The sequence below is a fragment of the Myotis nattereri genome (genome assembly GCF_964212035.1).
Source record: "Myotis nattereri genome assembly, chromosome: 13".
Lineage (NCBI taxonomy): Eukaryota > Metazoa > Chordata > Mammalia > Chiroptera > Vespertilionidae > Myotis > Myotis nattereri.
In genome coordinates, this window is record NC_138088.1 from 50787733 (window position 1) to 50811591 (window position 23859).

Here is a 23859-nt window from a genome sequence, read left to right on the forward strand (position 1 = left end):
GACACATCCAGGAGTTAATGTGGTTCTGAAGATAACTAGATGCTTTCCATAAAACAGCTTTAATATTTGAGCTTACACCACAGGGTAACAGATCTGAAGGAACTTTAGGGACTACCTGATCATTCTAAGTATTCAGTAACTGAGGCCAGACATGATGTTCCCAGATATTCAGCAAGGAAACGGTAGGCCCAGAGCCAGAACTCAGGGCCTGAGACTCTCTGTTAAGTGCTCACTTTATAAATGAGTCGGCCTCTGTTCTCATAAGCTCTTGGAGGAGGTCCCTTCCACAGATCACCAGAAGTTAGCAGGGAAGTGGACGTCTGGGCCAGGTGTGGCCTTACCTTGTCCTGGGGCAGAATAGTGATGGCGTTATAATCGATCTGCCACCAAATGTCTCCATTTTGCCTCTGCAGTTTTCCCTTCTGGATCCTTAAAATCAGGCCTATGATGGCAGCTCCCAAGACAGTGACCAGGAAGGTCATCAGGAGAATCAGAACAGTCACACCTGGGGGACACAGACGTATCATTACTCAGGCTGCCCGAGAGCGGAAGTGAGAACATCCCTGTCCAGCCTGGCACTGCCAAGCAGATGCCTCAAAGGCCACCTCGGCATGGCTCTTCCAGGAATGCTTTCTGACCTTCCTCTGGTTCCCATGGCAACTGCACTCACTTCTTCCTCTGTATAGACACTTTCATTGTACAGAAATAACAGTCAGGATTTCTAATACCACCACCACATGTTATTATTAAGCATTTGCTATGTCCTTTCCTCATGGTTGTTTCTCAGGTATGATCCATCTAATTCCAGGGCTGGACCCCTAACCATCGGGCAACACTCCCCTGTCCAGACTTTCTACCTCCTTAGAAATGAAGTTCCTGAGCTTCAAATCTCAGGAGCTGGGTTTCCCTAGAGCAGAGGTTCTTAACAGGGCAGGTGGGCGATGTTGCCTCCCTAGGGGATATTGGTAGCATGTGGAGATACTTTGGGTGGTTCCAACTAGAGGCTACCACTGGCAACTAATGGGTGGAGGCAGGGATGCTGCTAAGCAGCCCCCAAAGCACAGGACAGTTCCCCCCCCCCCCCAACAAAGATTATCCCACCCAACATGTCAATAGTGCTGTCACTGTTGAAAAGCCCTGCTATGGAGAGTCCTTTCCTGCTACCTTCTCCAGGAGCCCATACTGACCTGTAAAAGCAAGCACACTTTCACAGAGCTCATTGTCAAATCCACAGCCAGGTCTGTCTGCAGCAAGCGAGCCATGGGGCCAAGTAATAGTGGAGAAATTCCTCACGGGTCTTAAAAAAAAAAAAAAAAGGATGATTGAAGGCCAGTGCCCATTTGATTTATTCTATTTGTCTCAACATCAGGTATAGCAAAGGCAAATGAAATACACATGTCATTTGCAAAAAGTAGGCCTTGGTCTCTCAATTCAAATGTCCACTGACCCATCCAATTTTCCCACCTCACCCAGGCTCTTCAAATCCAGCCTCCAGGTAATCTAATTCATGGAAAAGCAATATCTATTTGCAGAGTAGAACCACTGACTCAATCTTTTGATGTAAACCATGTCATTTCTGATTTAAAAGATGCTGTGCCAATTCTCCAGTGTTGCTGGGACTCTCTTCCATGTTTGATATAAACAAATCTTGTTATACAGCACCTTGACATTTCACAGAGCAAACCGTCTCCCACTGAGTGGAGAATGCCCGTTTCCACAATCCTGAAGACCTAGTCCTCCGTGGTTAGTTTCTTTCCTGGGCCAACCCATTTTGATACATTAAAAATCCTTAAGAGTAGGAGAGGAAAACGTGTCAAATCAAATCTGCATTGGGGGTGGTGACGGTGAAGGCCGGTAGAAATTGAATTAAGCTTTAGGTTTCCTTTCAATTTTCTCAATTATAGCTGAGTGATGAAAACAGAGACTTTTCCCAGAGCTTCCTGGGTACCGGGGGTACCCAGGTCGTGCTGTCCATAGGGCTCTCTGTTTTGGGGTTAGGTTGACTGGAGGAGTCTGTTTCCCTGACTGAGCTCCCATCCCTCTAGGGGGCGCTGTGCTCCACCACCACCTGGTCCAGGGCCCCTCTCTGAGACGATGGGCCAGGTGATGTTCCCTGCTGGAGCAGCAGAGGAAGCCTGGGCCCCTGCAGAGGTGCGGTTAGATATTGTGAGGAATCGGAAGTGGCTGAGCTACTCCTACAATCAAGGGCAAGACCACCTTAAAGACCCAAAGTCAATCCTTATAAGTTCAGAGCGCACCAGGCCATGTGCAGTGGATTCTAGGAGCTGGATCCCAAACTGGTCTTCCAGCGAGGCCCCCAGCCCCCCTCGCCTCCCAGGTCTCTTCCTGCAGCATGCTCTAAACTCGAAGAAACGTGCCCCCAGTACCTGATTTCTTTCTGATGGCTGTCGTAGTGAAGAACAGGAAGGAAGAGGGACTCGTTGCTGGATTTCTGTAGAGCATAGACCGAGTAATCCACCCACCTTTCTCCCTGGGAGTCCACAAACACTGGGCCGGTGACTCCTGAAAAAAGAGGAGACTGCAAGTGGTTAAGGAGAGAAAAAGAGGGAGTCGTGACTCGAACTCAGACCAGCCAAGCCCCCTCCCCAGCAGCCACCAAAAGCAGCGTGAGGTTTTTGCCGTTTCAGGGAATCTGAGAGAGAGTCAAGGAGGAGAGTGGTGGTACCTTGGTGGGGCTCAAGGGCCGCTTGGGACAGGCAGATGTGTTCTGTTAAGCCTATGCTTTTTTTAAAAAAAAGTTTCCAACTGAAACCCAAGATTTATGCTTCCTAAGAACAATCAGATGCAATCAGAAAAGGCCAAATAACATGGAGGCAACTGCTGGGACTGGGGACAGCTGCCTCCTCCAGGTGCTACAATCCTCCTCCTTCCCACCTGCAGGCCCTGTGGGCGGACTTTTCAAGCTTTGTTCTCCCCTTTCCTCCCGGTTTTGGTTTGTGCCCAGACATTGGCCCGGGCGCTCAGTCCTGGTCCCTGTGTTCTTTGTTCTCATGTAGGATGTGGTCAACCTCATGCATAAAACACACATCCGAGATCCTGGAGGAGTCAAGTTCAGCTCTTCCACACCCCAAACTAGAGCCCGTGGTCTGACACAGGATTTACTGCTGATTTATTCCCCCTGGGGACAGGACACACAATTACCATCTATTAAGCACCTATTATGTGCCAGCATGTGGGGGTCGCAGTGATTTCACACACCTAGTCCCAGGGGACCCTGCAGAGCAGGGGCCATCATCCACTCCTAACAAGCAGGGCGTGGAGGCAAGACTCCTAGATAGGCAGCCACCATTGAATGAGCACATCCTGTAGTAAATTTGTGATCTTGGACAAGTACACGTGTTTACTCACCTGTGCAATATAATACAGGTAGTAACAGTACTACTAACTGATGATGTGTGTGAGGATTAAGTGGGATAGCATGCAGAAGCTCTTGGCACCCAGCTGGCTTTAAGGTAAGCCCTCAACAAATGCTGGCTACTATTATTCCATGTGGCAGGAGGTATTATTTGTGTCTTACAAAATGAAAAAACTGGAGTACAGAAAGATGACACAGTTGATCAGCTCCCAGGGTGATTTCAAAACAGTTCACGTCCAAGTCCAAGCCTATCCTCGCCCTGACAAGGAGAGTCAAATGGGATTGGCCCCATCTTTAGAGGTGGAGGGATGGCATGGGAAGGAGCATGGAAGTAACCCTGAGGCAGGTCCCACTCTCTTGAGCTTTATTCTTGGTGGACCAGTTTGAAAGCAGCTGTGGGAGGGACTCTCTGGGGAGGAGGAAGGGATAAGATGCCCCAGAGATCCCTTCAGCTGGACTGGGCAGCCTTTTGTATAAAGCTGGAAGAGCTGGACTGTGGCTGCTGGGAGGTTTACCTCAAACCACCCCCGCCCGCCCCCCTCCCCGCCCCCAGCCCCTTCTGGAAGACTGGAATCTCCATGAGAAAGAGGAAATCTGTAACTCAGTGTGAGGCAGGCCCTAAATGAAGCCTTAAACCACATGTTCAACCTCTCAGAGCCCCACTGACAGGAGAGGCAGTCCTGAGTTCTGACCCTCCCACCCTCCACCCCTGCGATCAAGCCTCTTACCCTGCAATGTGGTCTGATTAAAACCTTTCAGAGTGCTGACCAGCTGTCGTCCATCCCGGAAATCTCTTCCGGCCTTGATCATGAATTTCACAGTCTGAGCATAGAGCAGGACCGAGTCATGAAGGTAGGCAGAGTAAGGGCTCACCTTCAAGGAGGGAAGCAAATACTGGGTTTAAATAGGCCCACGGCCTCCTGAGTCACAGCCCATGTCTCAGTTGGGAGGAATTTCTCTCCACCGTCTTAATAGTATAACACATTCTCCATCCATTCCACTGCAAGGGGAGAGCCCGCTGCATGCCCGAACTTGGGCTATTAAATCTGATATCACTATCTTCACTTTTCCTCTTTAGGCTCCTTTTCCCAATTAGATCACATGATCTCTTTAGGCCATAGGTGGGTGGGCATATGGTTTAATTGAAAGCAGGTAGATTTTGGAGCGAGACTGGCTTTTCTACTTACTGGCTATGAAATTTGGGGGTACGTTCTATTACCTCTCTGAATCTCACCTCTCTTATTTATAAAATGGGGATAAAGCCACTGTCCTGGTGAGTAGAAGCACAGTTTAATGAGGCAGGATAGATATTCTACTTATTGTGCTACCTGGCACATAGTAGGTCTTTAATACATGTTCTTGTCTGTTCATTTAGCCAACAAACATGCAAGTGCCCACTATAAGGTAGGTACAAAGCTAACACTTAGTAGACAATTTCCCAAATATTCATTGATTGATCATATTTCCTTGTGTGTTAGGATCCACAATCGGCTACCTTGTTCCTAATGGAACCCCTGTCATCAGTGACCTGTCACAGGAAGTAGCTCCAGCTCTGGCCCATGGTCTCTCTGTAACAAATTCTCTGTGGGCATCAGACATTTGCCTCATCAGCCAACACACACTGGACTACCCATTGGCTTATCCTCTCTCTCCTGACTTCTCCCTGTTCCAGACCATCTGATTGCCTTGACCTGTTCTAGCTCTACATTTCTGACTGCTCCATTCAGGTTCTCAGTCCTGGGAAAGGGAAGGACATTGTCATGGTCTGAGTACTACTGGTTTCTATTCTATTACTTTTATGTGCTATATTATTAGATACTCAAAACCAAGACTGGAGGCAGATGTCATTATCAGTCCCACTTTTCACGTGAAGAGACAGAGGTGTAGGGAGGTTAAGAAATTCATCTCAAGGTCCCACAGCTAGTAAATAGTAGCATTAGGATGGAGCCCAGATCTCTGACTCCAAAAGCCATTCAGTAACCCAGTAACCTCTGTCCTCCTCTGTAGTCCTGGGGTGCAGACTTCATAAGACAGCACTGTTTATGCTCAGCTGTGGAGGATGAGGAAGTATGTGGGGGGAAGGCAGCAGGGATGGGGAGTAAAGAAGAGGAGAAGTAAGAGGGAGAATATTAAAGCCAAACACAAATATCCTCAGAAAAGGGAAGGCAGGGACCTGTGCAGAGAGACCCTATCTCAGACCTGCTCCTCTGCAGAGATGGAGCTGTGGAAAGGTGGCCCCCTCAGCCTCTGGTAGACTTCTTGTCGGAAGCCTTCCTCTTCAGGACCTTCTCCGGAAGAGCTGGGGGTGATGACAAGCACAGACTCATAGATGGTGGGGAAGTGTGTCCCATTCTGATTTGTTAATACCTCCTTCCAAAAACTGTCCTGCAATATAATGAAATCAGTGTAGTCATTCTGTAGGGTATACACTGAACACAGAAATGTGTCAAGTCATGATTGAAATTGAATCTCTATGTCCTAATCCTGGGCAACACAATGACTCCAGAAGGCCTGCCTTCAAAGGCCCACATTTTCTAGCTGGCATCAAAGTAATGAGAAGAAAGCCAATAAATGAAATAAGAATAAATAAATAAATATCAAGTGTACATGGAACATTCTTTAGAATAGACCACATGTTAGAACAAAAAACAAGTCAAAATTGCCCAGTTGGTATGGCTCAGTGGTTGAGCATCGACCTATGAACCAGGAGGTCACAGTTCCATTCTCAGTCAGGGCACATGCCTGGGTTGAAGGCTCAATACCCAGTGAGGGGTATGCAGCCAATCGATGATTCTCTCTCATCATTGATGTCTTTCTCCCTCTCCCTCTGTAAAATCAATAAAATATGCATATTTTTAAAAAGTCAAAATTAATTTAAGAAGAAATCATATCAAGCATCTTCTCTGACCACAATGGTATGAAACTAGAAACCAATTACAAGAAAAAAAAATCCTGAAAAACACACAAACACATGGAAGCTAAATAACATGTTACTAAACAATGAATGAGTTAGCAATGAGATCAAGGAAGAAATCAAAAGATACTTTGAGGAAAATGAACATGAAAACACAACAAACCAAAATCTATGGTACAGTGAAAGCAGCCTTAACAGGGAAATTCATAGCAATACAGGACTACCCCAAGAAACAAGAAAAATCTCAAATAAACATTCTAACTTTATACATAAAAGAACTAGAAACGGAACAACAAAGCCTAAAATGAGCAGAAATAATAATAATAAAGATTAGAGCAAAAAGAAACAGAGTTTAAAAGAACAATACAAAAGATTGATGAAACCAAGAGCTGATTTAAAAAAAAAAAAAAAAGATAAACAAGATTGATAAGTATTTAACCAGACTCACCAAAAAGAAAGAAAAAAAGAGGACCCAAATAAATAAAATCAGAAATGAAAGAAGAGAAATGACAGCTGACACTACAAAATTTATAAAGAATTCATACAACTCAACACCAACCCCCCTCCCAAAAAAATCCAATTCCAATTAAAAAGTGGGAAAAAGACCTGAAGAGATACTTTTTCAAAGAGAACATACAGATGTCCAATAGCCATATGAAAAGATACTCAACATCACTAATCACCAGAGAAATGCAAATTAAAACTACAATGAGATATCACTTCGCACCTATAAGAATGGCTATCATCAACATTTTCACAAATGGTAATTGTTGGCAAGGATGTGGAGAAAAGGAAACCCTCATGCACTGTTGGTGGGAATGCAGACTGGTGCAGCCACTGTGGAAAACAATATGGAGATTTCTAAAAAAATTAAAAATTGTGAGCCAGCAATTCCACTTCTGAGTATATATTTGAAGAAATCCAAACCATAATTTGAAAAGATATATGCACACCTATGTTATTATTTACAATAGTCAAGATATGAAAGCAACCTAAGTACCCATTAATAGACAAGTTGATAAAAAAAAGTGATGGTACATGTATACAATGGACAATTACGGGGCCATAAAAAAAATAATGAAATCTTACTATTTGTGAAATTATGGATGGACCTAGAGGGTACTATGCTAAATGAAATCAGTGAGACAGAGATAGACAAATACCATATGATTTCACTTATATATGAAATCTAAAGAACAAAATAAATGAACAAACAAAACAGAAACATACTCATAGGTACAGAAAACAGACTGATGATTGCCAGATTGGGGGTGGGGGGTGGGCGCTGGATGGAAAAGGTAAAGGGATTAAGAAGTACAAATTGGTAGTTACAAAATAATCATGGGGATGTAAAATACAGCACAGGGAACATAATAATATTGTATTAACTATGTATGGTGCGAGGTGGGTACTAGAATTATCAGGGGGATCACTTTGTAAATTATATAATTGTCTGACTTTTATGCTATACATCTGAAACTAATCCTATGTAATAAAAGGCTAATATGCAAATCGACCAAACAGTGGAATGACCGGTCACTATGACGTGCACTGACCACTAGGGGGCAGACGCTCAACACAGCAGCTGCCCCCTGATGGTCAGTGCACTCCCACAGGGGGAGCACCACTCAGCCAGAAGCCCTAAGCCAGGCTCACGGCTGGTGAGTGCAGCGGCGGTGGCGGGAGCCTCTTCTGCCGCCACGGCAGCGCTAAGAATGTCCAACTGCCATCAGTTGGACATCCCCTGAGGGCTCCTGAACTAGAGAGGATGCAGGCCGGGCTGACCGACACCCCCTACTCCCTGAGTGCACAAATTTCGTGCACCAGGCCTCTGGTATAAAATAATATTGGATGTCAACTGTAATTAAAAAGTAAAATTAAAAAGATAAAATAAATCTGGAAAATTGTGATATATCTTCCTTTACTCTTTTGCTTAATTTCAACTTCTTAGGATCATTTTTAAAAGCTCATTTTAGGAAGATAAAACTGCTGGGAAAATTACACAGTGTGTCCATATCTAAATGCAAGTGGCTTTTGCCAGAAGCCTGCTAGTGTAGAGTGGTGTTTAAATGTACAGTCTCTGAGGCCAGCCCCCGGGGTTTGAATACCAGCTCTCCCTCTTACTAGTCATGTGGCCTTTGGCAAGTTATTTTACCTCTCAGGGTCCCGGTTTTCTCATCTGTAATACACGGAAAATAAAAGTATCTCCCCACAGAGTGGTGTCAGCTGACATGAGTTTTAGCATCTCAAGTGCTCAAAGGGCTCTGTCCCAGAGTCCAGAAGACCTGGTTTGGAAGACCAGCTATGCTCCTCAGGAGCTCTGAGAGCTTGAATAAAGTATCTTACTTCTCTAAACCTCAATATTTTATCTGTAATTTGGAATACTGATAAGATCTACCCTACAAGGCTCTTGGGAATATTAAGTGCAACAGTGCATGTAAAATGTGTAAGTCATTCCTCACGGGAGGCACATGGTACATTTTAGCCATTCCTGTCATGACCAAAAGAACCAAATCACCCAAGAATGGCCTCACCCACCAGCATGTTGGTCTCTCCAGACCTTTCTTAGGACTCCCAACAGGGACACAGGGAGGTGGCCATGAAAAGTGGGAGCCACTTATATTTGAGAGTCCTTAGGGGAGGTCTCAGCTACATGCTAAGAGTGACAATTCCTCCTCAGCTGGTGTGGGCTGACAGTCTACCAAGGCCTGGATCAACCACTCACTAAGTGGGCAAGAGAACTCTGGGTAAGTTCTTCTAGCTCAGGCCCAGTCTCCCAACTTTAGGATGAGGGCACAAGAGTGCCTGCCTCTTAGGGTTGTGGTGAGTCTTCAGTGAGCTAACGCATCTGGCACATAGCCAGTGCTCCATACTCGTTACCTCTTGCAGGAGCCATTCGGGGGTCATTGGCACCCACCTCCAACTGCTGCAAAACGACGAAGACAAATTCTCCTGTGTGGAGTCCCAGGTTCTCTGCAGCCAGCAGAATGGTTTTCACATCCTCTGAGCTGCAGATTAAGATAATAACTATAAGAGGAAAAAACACAGAGTCAGCCAATTGCACATGATCATATGCTTTTTAAACTCTGGCCTGAAACTGCTGCCAATGAGACATGAACTTTTTCTTTCCCTGAGCATGCTTCTGGAAAGAGGATGTCGGAACTATCCCCAGAATATAGCACCAGCAGTGTACCCACTGGCAGTTTTACCCTATGAACTAAAGTCTTAGCTGCAGTTCTCTCCAAAAATACAAGTCAAAAAGGTTAAGACCACTTCGATGCTCCCGTTTCTCTGTTTCATTGGCTCTGAACAACAAATCTGGCTTGTTAATCACCAGCTACACAGGAAGAGTTGAAGGAGGACCTAGAATCAGGAGCACCCAGACTTTCTAGTTGGAATGGGGGAAGGGGAAGAGGGAGGCCATGGTACTTTTCTTCCATTCAAACACATCAGCATGCATTGTGAGGACACACAAATGAAATAAATGAGGTAAATTATAATGTACTTATCTGATGTCTAACCATGTGCCAAGCACTGTGTTAACTAAGGACAGGATACAGTGATGAGCAAGGCAGAAGGCCCCTGCCCTCAGGGAGCTGACAGTCAGGCAGACAGTATACCAGTGAATCATGGGAGGATGAGGAGGGGTAATGGGGTTGTGGGCGGCACTGCAGGCCAAGATCAGCAAGTCCTAAAGTGCCAAGGCTAGATAGGCTTAGTTTATTAAAGACCAGAAAGAAGTCATGTACTAATCCAGCTAGAAAATAGAACCCTATGCCCAGCTGTTGTAGCTCAGTGGTTGAGCATTGACCCACAGTTCAATTCCCAGTCAGGAGACATGCCCAGGTTGTGGACTCAATCCCCAATAGGGTCCCAGGAGGGAGCCTATTGATGATTCTCTCTCATCATTGATGTTCCTATCTCTCTCTCCTTCCCCCTTCCTCTCTGAAATCAATAAAAACATATTTTTTAAAAGAGAAAATAGAGCCTTATAAACACCACAACAAAAGTAATTGATACCATATGTTGCCCAGTTACTATGTCCAGACACAGTGCTAAGGACTTTACAGGCATGACCTTATGCAATCCTTACTTTCCTATGAGGTAGGAGTTGATGACTATCTTCATTTTCCAGATAAGGGATCTGAAGCCTAGAGAGGTAAAGGTATTTGCCCAGGATCACACAGCTAGAAAGTATTAGAGGTTGGTTCCAAACTTAGGCTGTCTTTCCCCCAGAGCCCATGCTCTGAACAATGGCCCAAGTCCAGGACCCAACCCACCTGGAAGATGCTTCCAGAGCTTAGTCATCTATAATAATAAAAGGGTAATATGCTAATTAGACCATACGTCATTCTGGATGTCCTTCCTGACGAAGCCCGGGCCAGAGGGAAGCAGCCCGGGTCCCAGGTGCCGGAGGGAAGCCGGTGCTGGCAGCTGGGAGAAGGAAGGCCTACTCTTGCACAAATTTTTGTGCATTGGGCCTCTAGTTGAATCATAACACTATAGCATTTGGGATTTCACTTTAGATTAAAAATAGTTGGTGATAGTGATGTTGACCCAAAAGGAAAATTGTTTTTACGTATGATTATCTTTGTACCCTGTTTCTATCTGCTTTTTACACCCAAAGAAAAATAAAGGGTTTCTACCTGCTCTTTCTGTTTGTCTCTCCAAACATAAGCAATAGAAGATTCTTTTCTACTTACCCCTGGCAGTTGCTGACATGTTCCTAAGATTTTCTTGCAGGAGGGCTGGATCATTGTTGGTGTAGCTGATCCTGGCAGTGAGGGTGAAATGGGATTTGAGTTCATTCTCTACAACCCTCCACAGCTCACCCACTCTATCCCAGGAAGAAGTCCCAGAGTGACCTCCAAACATCCCGATGTGTTTCCAGCCCAGGTACTGGAGAGTTTTCTGGAGCACATCACCAAGTTCACGCAGGGGTGGCACAAGCTTCACATAGGTGTCATACAGGAAGTCGTTCTCCAGTTTCGCTGTTTGTCCAACAAAGTCAAACATGGGGATATTCCACTCAGAAGCCAGCAAACCAATAACCTTGAAAGTAATCAAAAGGATGACTTTTCATAATTGAGTTTATGCTATACTCAAACCCCATTGTGAGATATCTGCATAAATTTTTAATTCAGTGACTCCATGGGTCATGCTGAAGCCTGTCTTTTGGAATATTGATGATAATGTCTTGTAGCCAACGTGAGTATGCAAGACCTCAGAGGACAAGAATAACGATGATATATGTGCCAAGCACTTTGCTAAGTTCTTACACATATCATCTCGATTCTTACAATATTTCTATGAGGTAGGTTTTATCATTACCCTATTTTATAGATGAAAAACACAGGAACACAGAGATGTAAGTTACAAAGCTAACAAATAGTAGAGCAGGATTGGAATACTGACAGTATGGATCCAGAGCCCACAGTCATAGCTACTATTCATTCTCTTAGAGTTTCTTTCTTAATTTGTTCAGTATTCATTTCTCATTCATTTTTTCAGACCTTGCTCTTAAAGGAGTTTATGGTCTATTACAGGATCTAAGACATACAAAAATAGCTACTAGGGTTCAATATACCATTCACTATAGACAATAGATTTATAAGAGTTTAGAAAAGTAAGAAATTACTTTTGATTTGGGAACTAGGGATATAGAGGTGAGGATGGAGAGGTGAAGAATGGCATTTGAGCTTGACTGTGAAAAATGGGTAGGCTTTGGACAGTGTGTGTCAAATAGGGAATTTCAGGAGAAAACAAAATTCCAATTAAAACATGAACTTAATTCTACAGCACCCACTAATGATAGTTCCGCAGTATTTGTGAGAGTGAGAATTGTGATGCTCCTTTCTATTTAGGCTTTGCATCAACACCTAAGCATGAGCTACCCAAGGACTTCCACAAAATTAATCCCATTAGCTAAACAGTTATAAGTCATTGGTGTCTCTCAGTTTCTTGCCCAGCTTATTACAATTGGCCCTACTCCCTTCTTTCTCACTTACTTTTACCGTCACTGAATAATTTCTTACACACACCAAGGGGAAACTTACACAAACAAAGATATTTGTCAATCAAAAAACAAGCATTAATTTCCTTCTTAATTTTTCTGAGCCATGTGGCTGACAGCATTAAAATAAAAAAAATCAGTCTATCTACAACGATACCAAGTCCAAACGGTCAACAAGTTTGTTAGTGAGCATCAACTTACAATTATTGATTTGAAAGGCTTTCTTTCAAGAGAATGTTGGCTGTTTTAATTACATGGTCTAATTACATCTCAAAAAAATGGCACCCAAGACTGGCATATTATTATTTTAATAATGCCAACTTTGTCAAGGGCTCATTCAAATCTGTCCCATCATCTTTAAGACCACCCCTTACAATGAAAACTCAGCCAGAGTTTCTAGAAGGTTGTATACCTCTGCTGCTTCTGGGCACACTGGTACAAACAAGGCAGAAATCTGTTCTCTCTGGACCTGGTTGGTGAAAACAGCAAGAGACTCCTTGGCGCTGCAGGTTGAGTTGGTAAAAGTGAACTCCCAGCTGAAGTTTCCAAGGTCCGAGGGCTCTGAGTTGACCTTGTCCATGGCAATCTGGAGGCCCGCGCCCAGCCTTTGCACACTGAATGGGTGGGAGATGTTCCAGGGAGCCTGGAAGCCCACAGTGAGTTTAGCAGCCTCAAGCCGAGTCACCAACACACTGGCAAAGAGTGTTAGAACTAGTATTGGGTGGGCATCATGGCATGCAACCCCCAAACAGAGCCCAGATCCAAGTGGGGCCTCAGCACCTGCCCAGGGAGCCATGGATAGTGCCTAACACTGGAATCACTGCAAAACTCTGAGAGGCTCAGCCTCCTGACCACTCATGCCAGGAGCTTAAATGATAGTGCAGAGATCCCTGAGGACCGCAGCTTGGTTTCTATTCAGTGCCATTAATTAGCAGAAACCTTTTCTTTTCAGAATCTGTCCTAACACATCTAGAAGCAGCAGTCTTGCAGAAAGAGGCTTGGGCAGGGTATCAACGAGGTCCTGATCATTGATCCAGTGACACCACTGACAAATGTTATGGTGCTGGGCAAAGCATAGAACCCCACTCACCCCCAGCCCCAGGATCCCTCTCTGCTACTTAACTAAGAATTATGGGAACCACTCAAGTGTGGCCTGGGCTGAAATTCTGACTCCACCATATATTAGTTGTGTGCCCTAGGACTTGTTACTTCCTCCCCTATGCCTCCATCTCCTGATAGATAAAATGGGGGTTAAACTATAATGAGGTCTTCCCCTAAGTAATATGGTAAAGATTAAGTGAAATCATACAAGTCCAGCATTCAGCACAATGCCTGGGCAGAGAGAGCCACTCCTCCATGCTAGATAATGGTGATGATGATGATGACAATGATTGATGATGTTGATTTCATAATAATGATAATTATCACTCACTACATTGATCTTATAATTTTTCTAGACTAAGTGAGCTAATGGCTATGAGAGGGTTAACTTACCCTGGCCTAGGACACTAGGGAGAAGCTTCTAATGCAGCAGTTCTCAACCTGTGGGTCGCGACCCCTTTGGGGGTCGAACGACCCTTTCACAGGGGTCGCCTAAGACCATCAGAAAACACATATATAATTACATATCGTTTTTGTGATTAATCACTATGCTTTAATTATGTTCAATTTGTAACAAAGAAATTGGGGGTCACCACAACATGAGGAACTGTATTAAAGGGTCGCGGCATTAAGAAGGTTGAGAACCACTGGACTAATGAATCAACACTAACACTCAAAGCTTGATGTAAGGACCACCTACATCAGTCTCTCCTGATAGTTAAAAAATACAAATTCCAGGACCCTACTCCAGACCCTCTGAACCAGTCTGAGGTTTACTTTGAAAATCTGCAATTAACAGACTCATTACTCCTACCTACACTAAAGTTGGAGAAGCTCTGATATAATCTGAAGTGAGAAGAGGAAAAGAAGAGCCGATAACTATTCTCTACTCATCTTCCTTCAGTAGCAAGCCCCAGAGTGGGATTACTGAGCCTTAGGCTCATCTAAGGGGGCCATTTCCAACCCCCTGGATTCCAGGAATTGCTTTTCTCCCAACCAAATTCACCATAACTGCTTTGTCATGGAGCTTCAGATTCTTTCTCTCCTCTACTAGGACAGTTTGGCATCTATTTGTAAAGTCTCCTGAGTCTAAAGATATCCTTGATCTAATCCTAGGCAGAATTCCATGGCTTTTTTGGGGGGCTCAGATGCTTATCATATATATGTGGCCTTAAGCAAGTCAGTTTAACCCATGCCTTAGTTTTCTCAACTTCAGAATTAGTTTAACAATGCCCCTCACAAAATGATGCTGTAAAGATATTGTGAAATTATATAATTACCTAGCACAGTGCCTCATGCTTAGAAGGAATTCAGTAAAGGAGTGCTCCCAATGGGTGTGTCATTGCATAAGTCATGATCTCAAAGCTAGGGTTCTGGGAACAATATGTTATTATACATTCTGTATCCCCTCTCCCCTCCCATATATAAACATCTTAAAATGTGTACTCCTGCTCTGTTTACATGTTTTCTTTCTCTGAGGAGCTTTGAGGTCAAGTGACATGTGTGTCCCTCTTTGGATTCTCAGATGTAGCATAGTTGGGGGCCTTTATATATGCAAATTAATAGTAATCATGATAAGTATAAGTATTTTCTTTTGTATTCCTAAGTACTTACATGTGAACATGGTCAAACCAGAAGAAAATACTGCTTATCATCAGCATTGGTGAGCCTTTAAGAAATAGACATACACTGCTGGTGGGTGTGGATAGCTGGTTTTTCAATATGCATCCAAAAGCCTTAAAACATATGGATCTTTGACTCAGGAATCCCAATTTTGGAGCTTTACCCAGAACAAATAAGATTGTATGATAAGATTTTACTAAACTGGCTTTTTTTTTTTTAACAGTCAAAAATTAGACACAACTTTTATGTCTAACAGCAAGAGCATGAATAAATAACATATAGTTAATCTATATGAATGAAGACCAGACAGTCATTAAAAATGAGTAAATTTAGCCCTAACTTGTTTGGCTCCGTGGATAGAGTGTCAGCCTGTGGACATGCCCGGGTTGTCAGCCCAGTGAGGGGCGTGCAGGAGACAGCTGATCAATGATTTTTCTCTCATCATTGATGTTTCTATCTCTCTCTCCCTTTCCCTTTCTCTCTGAAATCAATAAAAATATATTTTTTGAAATTAGTGCATTTATACCCTTAAGTCACTATGTATCAATTGAGGAAGGACACTATACAATGACATATATAGTGTTCTATTTTATTGTGTTTTTTATTAAGCACACACAGTTGCCAAGCAAAGATGACATACACTAAGCTCTATTATGGGAACTATGAGTATGTTTTCTTCTCTTTGCTTATCTTAATCTTCATAATTTTGTCTTAATAACTGCGATAAGGAAGAAAAGTAAAAGTTTTTATTAGAAACAAACCCTACAGACTGGCATTTGTGGAGAGAAAACATGGGGGTTAAACTCAGGCGGTCTGGATTCTCAGGTCAGGAGCCGCTCACGTTGGCAAGGTCACACTGCGAGGCACTTGGCTTACCTCTGTAGGCTCTAATTATTCCCTGTGGAGTTCAGCCCACCTCCCTTTTACCATCGCCCTCAGAGATGGAGAGAGACAGCAATGCTGTGGTCCAAGTAATGACCATCACTTGGAAACCATTACCATCGTAACAGGCCCACCCACTTTGTACTAAGTCCTTCATTGACTAGAATGGAAATGCCTGAGATTAAAACCAATTTAGTGGGATTTGCAGGCACTGTGGCTGCTGGAGATGGCATGATATTCTCCACTTTCTTTTCCAGTCCTCCCTCCTCCTAGGAAATTCTTATGCCTATAAGTTACCGGGAGCATCGTGGTTGAGTAGAGAGGCCATGTTGTTTCACCCAACAATGCTTTAGAACAAAACTATGTCCATCAGACGTGCAGGGGCTGTTCCCTGTGTTGGTCGGGATGGTGCTTTGATTCTTAGCTACTTTATCCCATTGCTGCTTCCTGAAGAGACTAATACAGAGAGAGGGTTCCTTCTGTCTAAGTCAGTTTCCTCGATGCTGGCCAGCCTGGACCATAGACCAGAAACAGGCCCAGCTATTCAGCATCCAAGGTCAGATAAGATTGGCTGTGTCCAAGGTGGTGGGGTTTTCATAAAACCTCCAGCATTTTCCTAGCTGCCTCCCCCGCTGCTTTCCACTTCCATGCCTTCAATGTGTAAGTCAGTGGTCTGACCGTGTTTAGAGAACAATGATGGTTTAGAATGAGTGGGTTCAAGCTTCTCCAGAAGATAAGAGGTGGGAAAAGGTGTGTGGCCTACTGGAAGGGGGAGATGAGGCTGCCATGTCCTAGGGAAAAACAAAGGGAGAGGCAGCCATCACTCCCGCCCTCCCACACTCTTCTGCGTCTCAAGGTGTCTTCCTAGAAAGGCATCAGCCTCAGGCTTCCCGAGGGACTAAGACTGTAGTTGAGCCTCTGTTTCATTTCCTAAGAAGTGGGGACATGGCAGGGGCAGAGACCTCTGACCTTACCAGCTTCTTGCCCTCAAATCCCAGGACTCTGGTGGCTTCATAACTAACCAAGTACACCACACTCAGGGGTGGCAGCACTTTTCTTTCCAGGTCTCGCTTACAGGTTCCTAAAGGGAAGGTTACTGAAGACTTAGCACACCTTGTACACATCATCCCAGAAGTAAGAGCAAGCCAGAGGTGGCTATGACCTGTCAGGGTGTGAACATCAAACTTCCGAGTTGGTGTTCTCAGCTTTTGCAAATACTGAGTTACCTTCACTGAATATGAAGCTCCTGGTGAGTAAATGTTTGAGAAGCCAGAAGAAAGTAGAGCAAAGGTTGAACTTGTGTAAAGCAGGAGATCATAGTTCCTGGACCTGTAACAAAGCAAATTCCTTGGATACTAAAGCCACTCCTTTAGGTGACCACACAGGCACGACGCCTAGAAGGCCGGGATGGGGAACTGAAGAGGCTTGTGTGAGAGGAAGAGGTCCTTCCTCCTGGGACTCCACCTGTCTCTGATATACTTCAACCGCCTGTACTTATCCCGACCTGCTGAAGGACACTCTTCCTCTGGCCAGTGATGTTTGTTCTTTCTCTCACCTGTTTCCACCAGGAATGTGTCTTTGACACCCGAGCAGTTGCTTTTGACAATCTGGGGTTTCCAATAAATATTTTCCAATTTTCTTCTGGCTACAAATATAATCTGAAGTTTAGCAGGTTGGGCTGCTTTAAATGCCAGATTTTGGATCTGAATATTTCTTTTCTGGTCTTTGATCCTGCCTCTCAGGTAAAGACCACCCTCAAAAAAAAAAAAGAAAAAAAAAGCCTTAGCTGGAAAAGCAAAAACTTCCAGAAAGTACTGGAGAGGTAGGGCAGCTGCCTATACTCCCTCTACTGAGTATACTGAGTAATCAAAGACACTAAATGATTAGCAGTGATTGTAATTAGTTCTGAAGCCACTTTTCAGAAAATTTTAAGTTTCCAAAAGCACCTTTGTTCTCACAGTATCTTAAACACTGAGCGAATAAAGAATGTATTCTTGCCTTAATACATCTTTCTCTGCTAATTACATACTTTTAACCCATGAGAATCATATGCTCTTCCATTTGAGCCAATCAGGGACCGGCCTGGCACTAAGCTTGGTGTCTGGGTGGCTTTTCTAAAGGGAGGCGGGATGTTCCTTTTGAATCTCCACCCTCCTGAGCTTTTTGTCTGGAGAGACCAGAACTCCTCCCATTTCCTGTCATTTCCGCTCTGCTTGTGTTAAACTTCCCAACTAGCTCCCTAGCCAGGCACTGTAGCCAGTTGCTCTCCATGCTGTGAGCTTGGGCAACCCAACCAAGGCTGTAACACAGAGGATGATGTTTTTAAACACTTGGCTAGAGGGAAGGGCTTGGCATGCATCCCCAAATAGCAGTGCCTGTCGAAGGTTTCTCCCACACCGCCCTGTAGGAAGCTGTGTAGCAGGATGGTTGGGAGTGCAGGTTTGAAATGAGGCTTAAGTTGGCTTGGACAAGTTGTAGACTGTCTGAATCTCAATTTCCTCATTTGTCATTACTCTGACGAGCTCAAGTGAGGATTAGATGAAATCATAGAGGTAGAATACATGCCGTGGTGCCTGTCATTAAACAACAGTGAGAGAGTAGTAGCAGTTTTATCAAGAGACTATTGCTTCAGTCAAGGTCACACACTCCATTGGATGGATGATGTAAATCTGGCAGAACAAACCATTGCTACTACAGAGACCAGAGGAACAGGTTAAAGACAGGGCCCTCTTCAAGTTCACCTGGAGCAGTTATAACATGCTCGCTGCTGCCACCGGTAACACCACCTTTCGCTTATATTCCATGGCATTAAGGCAGAGAACCTTTGGCTTAAATCAATGTCGTCCAAGAGAAAAAGAGTGTGCGCCACACTGTCTTCAGTAATTTCCAGAAGACACATTTAAAAGAATAAACGGAACAGGTAAGATTACTTACCTACTATATCCCATATTCTTATTTCAAAATGGAATCAAAAGTTTTATATTATTTATTTATTTCTTGGTGGTTGAGACAGGAAAGGAGGGAGGAAGGAAAGGAGGGGAAGAAATAGAGGGAGAGAAAGAGAAACATTGATTTATTGCTCCACTTATTTATACATTCATTGGTTGATTTTTTTGTATGTGCCCTGACCAGGGATTGAACCCACAACCTTGGTATATCTAACCAATTGAGATTCCCATCCAGAGTCAGAATCAATATTTTTTTAATTTGGGATTTTATGTGATTTTCTTCATACTAAGTCTCCAAAATTTGGTGTGTGTTTTATATTTAAACATATCTCAATGCAGACTGGCCTCATTCAAGTTCTCAGCAGCCACACGTGGCTCCTGGTTACAGTACTGGACAGTGCAGGTCTGCACCTTCCCTCTGAGCTCCCCTTCTAACCTGCTGGGAGGTAGTGACGTTTCCTTGGGATTGTGGAAGGTTCTGGGAATTTAGAGCAGACACCTCTCTCGGGGGCCTTTACACTTTCCATCTGATTCTTAAATGCTCTTGAGAAGTTTTTGCTGATAAAGGAGGAGGTTGTTTGTGTCACTGTTTTAACCTTGCTGACATCATGACCCTGAGAAGATTAGTATTTATCTGGCACACTGAGACCCCAAGGTGAGGCCACCTATGAGCACACCTGGCCACTCCAAGGGTGGGGGGTCAGTCAGTATCTCTTAGCCCATCGTGAGCCGTGGCTTGTCAGGTGGGAAGCTAAGTTTGCAAGGCAATTTGCTGTGTGTGCATGTTGTTGGGGTTGAGGAGGGCACGTTTTGGGGGTTGCGGGAAGTTTTCTTGCAATCTGTGCAAACACCATTCTTGTCAAGCAAGTGCTCATGCTTGAGTAACACTTCCTTCCCACAAAGAATTGAACAAGTGGCCTCAAGAGCCCGGGTGCCCGAGCTGCTGCTGTCAGTGACTCCAGTTGAGCAAGACGAGCTGCTACTAACACCGAGCTATGGGTCCAGCTCCTCCCATGTGCACTGTGAAGCTGCATGGTGCAGGGCTGACTGCAGAGCCCAGCACAGAGCAGAAAAAGCTGGGGGTCGGTGAGGGGTGGTGCGCAGCTGAATGTGTGGTGCATTGCCCCCTCTAGTTGAGTGAAGAAAGGTTTTGTGTGGGAAATGAGCTCAGTGGCAGGAAGGATGAGCAAGCAGATGGGACAGCCTTTTGAGAAGGGAAAAGGTAGCTCTTGTTCCACCCTTGGCATCAGGTCTACGTAGCTGGCACTGGGTCCTGCTTCCTCTAGGGGCAACGTTCTTAATTTCCTTTGAGTGACCAATGAAAGTCGCAGAGAGAAACACATATATAAATACACAAGATTGCAAGGGGTCTGTGGAATGGGTTGTACTCCATCATACATGCATGCTTGGGCTCTGGACTCAAGACTGCCTGGACTCAAAATCTGACTCTGAGACTGAGCCAACTGTAAGCCACAACATGGCCTCTTTTAACCTTTCCTCTTCCCCAAAATGATAACAATTTTTTCATGGGGTCACTGTGAGGTTAAATGATTATGGACAGAGCTCTTGGTGCAGTGCTGCCATAATGTCCATGATCCTGATCATCTTCAAGACCTTCATAAAGGAGCTGGCATGAGAACCTTAGATTTCTACCCTGTATGATGTACTTTGAGTGCCATTAGCCCTTTGAAACATCAGATAACTCAGGAAAGGGTGGGTATGGAATTCCGATAATTAGAATGGTCGATTGTGGCACCCTCGTTAAGAGTTTCAAGAACTTCGCCCCTTCCTTTCACATCTCAGTAGAAGAGTAAACGTCAGCTCTGCCATGTGGGAAGCTAAAGGTCGGTCCACCACGGCTTTCCTTTTGCTCTCTCTGTGCCATCGCAACCTCTGCCCTGCTCCACAGCTAAGTGGAGGGAGGGACATCTCGCCTCCTTTCTTTCGGAGCCGTCATTACTAAGTTCACATGAACTGATGCAGCCCACCACTCTAGGACTCTGCTTCCCTTTCTTCCTGGGACGTGTTACCTGACTCCAAAGACTTAGCTTAGCTGTCAAAGCAGCTGAAGGTCCTTGTGAATAAGTGTTCCCTGTGCCCCAGGGGCCCCAGCTCCTCCAGACACCCTGTGCTTTCCGTTTTTCTTCTCATCGCCATACTTCTTCTTTGCCCTCATCTGGGACGCTTACAATGAGCACTAGGGAATAACTATTCCCTCATCTAAATCTAGGGAAATATTCCAAAGCAGAGGGCTGGAGGTTGAAGAGGAATCTCTGGATTCTGAGGATTAGTAGGAGAAATTCCACTTTTCCTTAGAAGGACCTCATTAGCTTCATGCTGTCTGGAATCTACAAACGCCCCCCATAATACCTTGAAATAATATTTGATGCCCTCATTGATTCATTCCCCTGCCCCCCCCCAACACATACACACACACACACACACACACACACACACACACACACACCCTGCTCTAAAATCTGCTTTGCAACCAACTCTTTAAAGAAGGGCACTTTTTCATAGACAAGCCACAAATCACCTGGCTTTACAAAATTGCCTGAAATTGTTAAAAAAAATAATGCTTGGCCCCTCTACCCCCATCATGGTCCCATGGCCAAGCTGTAGGATCTTGGGAGAGTGATGAACCTTTTCTGAGATTCCATTTTCTCATCTGTGCAAACTGTAACTCCCTGGCAGGTTTCCTGGAAGAGCCACATGAAGTCCTTGTCAAGGGGCCCAGCTCCCAACAGCCACTGAAGCTTTTGTCCTTGCTGACATCTCACAGGTCTAAGAGATCTTCTGGAAGTGTTTGATAAACTGGGAGGAGCTATACACACACACAGTGGTGTTACGTAAAGTTGGCTCACTTCCAAGGTCTGTCTTTTCCTGCTTTCAAAAATGGAGAAACTCTGTTTTTGCTTTTGAAGAGTTGTCAGGCCCTATCACCAGAAGTGTAGCGGCTGTTTCCAGGCTCTGTTAGAAAACTCTGGAACGTTGGCCTCTGGTGTTCTAGAACTGCTGCCTATGAAATGCATGGTTCCTCTGTCTCTAGGAGAGGGGAAGGAATGTACACAAACCAACCAGAGCAGCAAGTGTAAGTGTATCAGAGTGGTGGCGAGTGGGTCAGACTCTTCTACACCTCGAGCACCTTACCTATGAATGACCTGGAAAAATAAAGGTTGGCACTTTTTCGGGGCCACAGGATGCCCGATCTAAAAATAATTTTCTTTTTTTATTGAATTCTAACTGCATGTGGCTGTGGGGAGGGAGAGCAGGAGGACAGACGGATATTTCAAAAAAAAAAAGCATATCTAACGCTTTTCTTTTTTATAGCTAACACCTTTCTTTTTTAAGAGCGATGCTATGGGAAACAATGGTTTATCAAGAGATGGTGTATCATGCTAGGGTGCTGAGACCTGGGTTCTGGACATTTCTCCCCTACTGAATCAATGACTTACCCTAGCTAGTTACTTCACCTTTTGGAGTCTCAGATACCCTCAAGAATAAAGTTAAGGCTGTTGGGTCAGATAACGCCCCCTACACTCCCACACTCTTACTCATATAGGTTGTCTGGCTGTGATGCCATGCGGCTTTGATTTACATTTACGTAAAGGAGAAGTGGGACAGTGAGTAGCAATTCCTCCCACTGTTGCCAAAGCTCTATTCTTGGACTTGGCCTGCCAGCGATCTTGAGTAACACCTCTCTGCTACACTCTGTGTCAAGTTGTCCTCCCTACTGTAGGGTCAGCATAGCCAAGACAACCCCAAACAAACGTAGTCCCCTTTAACCTTTCAGTTGTGGAGCCCATTGAAGGTCAGGTGGCTGCTTGGAGCAGTGATGCTGATAGTAAGCTCCTAGTGCGGTCCCCAGATCAGGAGCATCCACATCACCCAAAATTGCTAGGAAGGCAGATGCTCAGGCCCGCACCCAGGCCAACTGAACCAGAAACTCTGGCACTGGCTCAGTCATCTGGGCTGTAACAAGCTCTCCAGGGGATTGTGAGGCTTGCTGGAGTTTGGGAACCACCGCCTTGAAGCATCTTGCTCTGGAAATCGCTGCATCAGAAGGTGGTCCAACACAACTTGGCATTTGTCCAATCAAGTGGGACTCATGCTCCCAGTTCTTTAGCCACTTCTTAGAAGCCCTTTTTTTCTCAGGTCCTAAGGCAGAACTAGGGCTCTGTGACGAGAAGTGACCTTGAAGAGTTAATGCACCTCAGACCTGGAGAATCTGGCCTAATAAGACCTCTTTGTTAGTGTGGTAGCCACTCCTCCCTACAGGAGCGGCTACCAGCAGGAAGTGGTATTGGCTTCTAATTTTTATATTGGGCACCTGACCAAGTAGTTAGAAGAAACCTAATGTAGTATTTCCACGAATTTCTGCAGGCCTGGACCGCAGAAAGCCTTCAAGTGCCTAAGGTCTACTGGTGGTTAAATGAACACTTAGCCATGGTGCAGCACCATCGTGGCAGAGGCAACGCGATGGGTGTCTGTGTCCCAACCGTAGGTCTTGCCTCGGTAACTGGTTGTGTGATTCTGAGAGATTTATTTCATCTGAAAAGGCCTCCATTGGCCTCACCTGTAAAATTGATATTAAACATAATCTCCAGGGCCTCTCTCACCTTCACTCACCATTTTTGTTCAATAATGATGCCTTGTAGTCGTCAAGATTTTGGAGTCAAGAATGGGGACTAGGGACTTCCAAATGGAAAGAGAGAGTAGGATATAGGCTGAACAGTGATGCAATAGCAATCCTACTCCTTCCAGGGCCTTGCTAAGCTGTGGGTAGTTGGAGCCAGGATTCTGCATTCTAATTTTGTGTTGACTGATTGATGAGAGAGAGAGAGAGAGAGAGAGAGAGAGAGAGAGAGAGAGAGAGAGGTGGGAGAGAAAGAGAGAGAGAGAGAGAGAGAGAGAGAGAGAGAGAGAGAGAGATCCACTTAATTATGCACACATTGATTGCTTCTTGTGTGTGCCCTGATGGGAGATCGAACCCGCAACC

General features: G+C 44.7%; 1 protein-coding gene across 1 annotated transcript in view; it reads right to left on the reverse strand.

Moving 5' to 3' along the window:
* LOC308528753 (guanylate cyclase 2G-like) overlaps positions 1 to 22947 on the reverse strand; it is a gene marked incomplete at both ends in the record, with an annotated part of 44465 nt that extends 21518 nt beyond the window's left edge. Inside the window, 11 exons of the mRNA XM_081104528.1 lie at positions 342 to 505; positions 1188 to 1297; positions 2388 to 2523; positions 4105 to 4249; positions 5576 to 5761; positions 9208 to 9317; positions 10994 to 11342; positions 12716 to 12995; positions 16879 to 16990; positions 17465 to 17663; positions 22786 to 22947. Of these exons, the coding sequence (XP_080960654.1) occupies positions 342 to 505; positions 1188 to 1297; positions 2388 to 2523; positions 4105 to 4249; positions 5576 to 5761; positions 9208 to 9317; positions 10994 to 11342; positions 12716 to 12995; positions 16879 to 16990; positions 17465 to 17663; positions 22786 to 22947 (1953 nt within the window). The remainder of the gene's footprint in view (positions 1 to 341; positions 506 to 1187; positions 1298 to 2387; positions 2524 to 4104; positions 4250 to 5575; positions 5762 to 9207; positions 9318 to 10993; positions 11343 to 12715; positions 12996 to 16878; positions 16991 to 17464; positions 17664 to 22785) is intronic.
* Between the last annotated feature and the right edge of the window lie 912 nt (positions 22948 to 23859).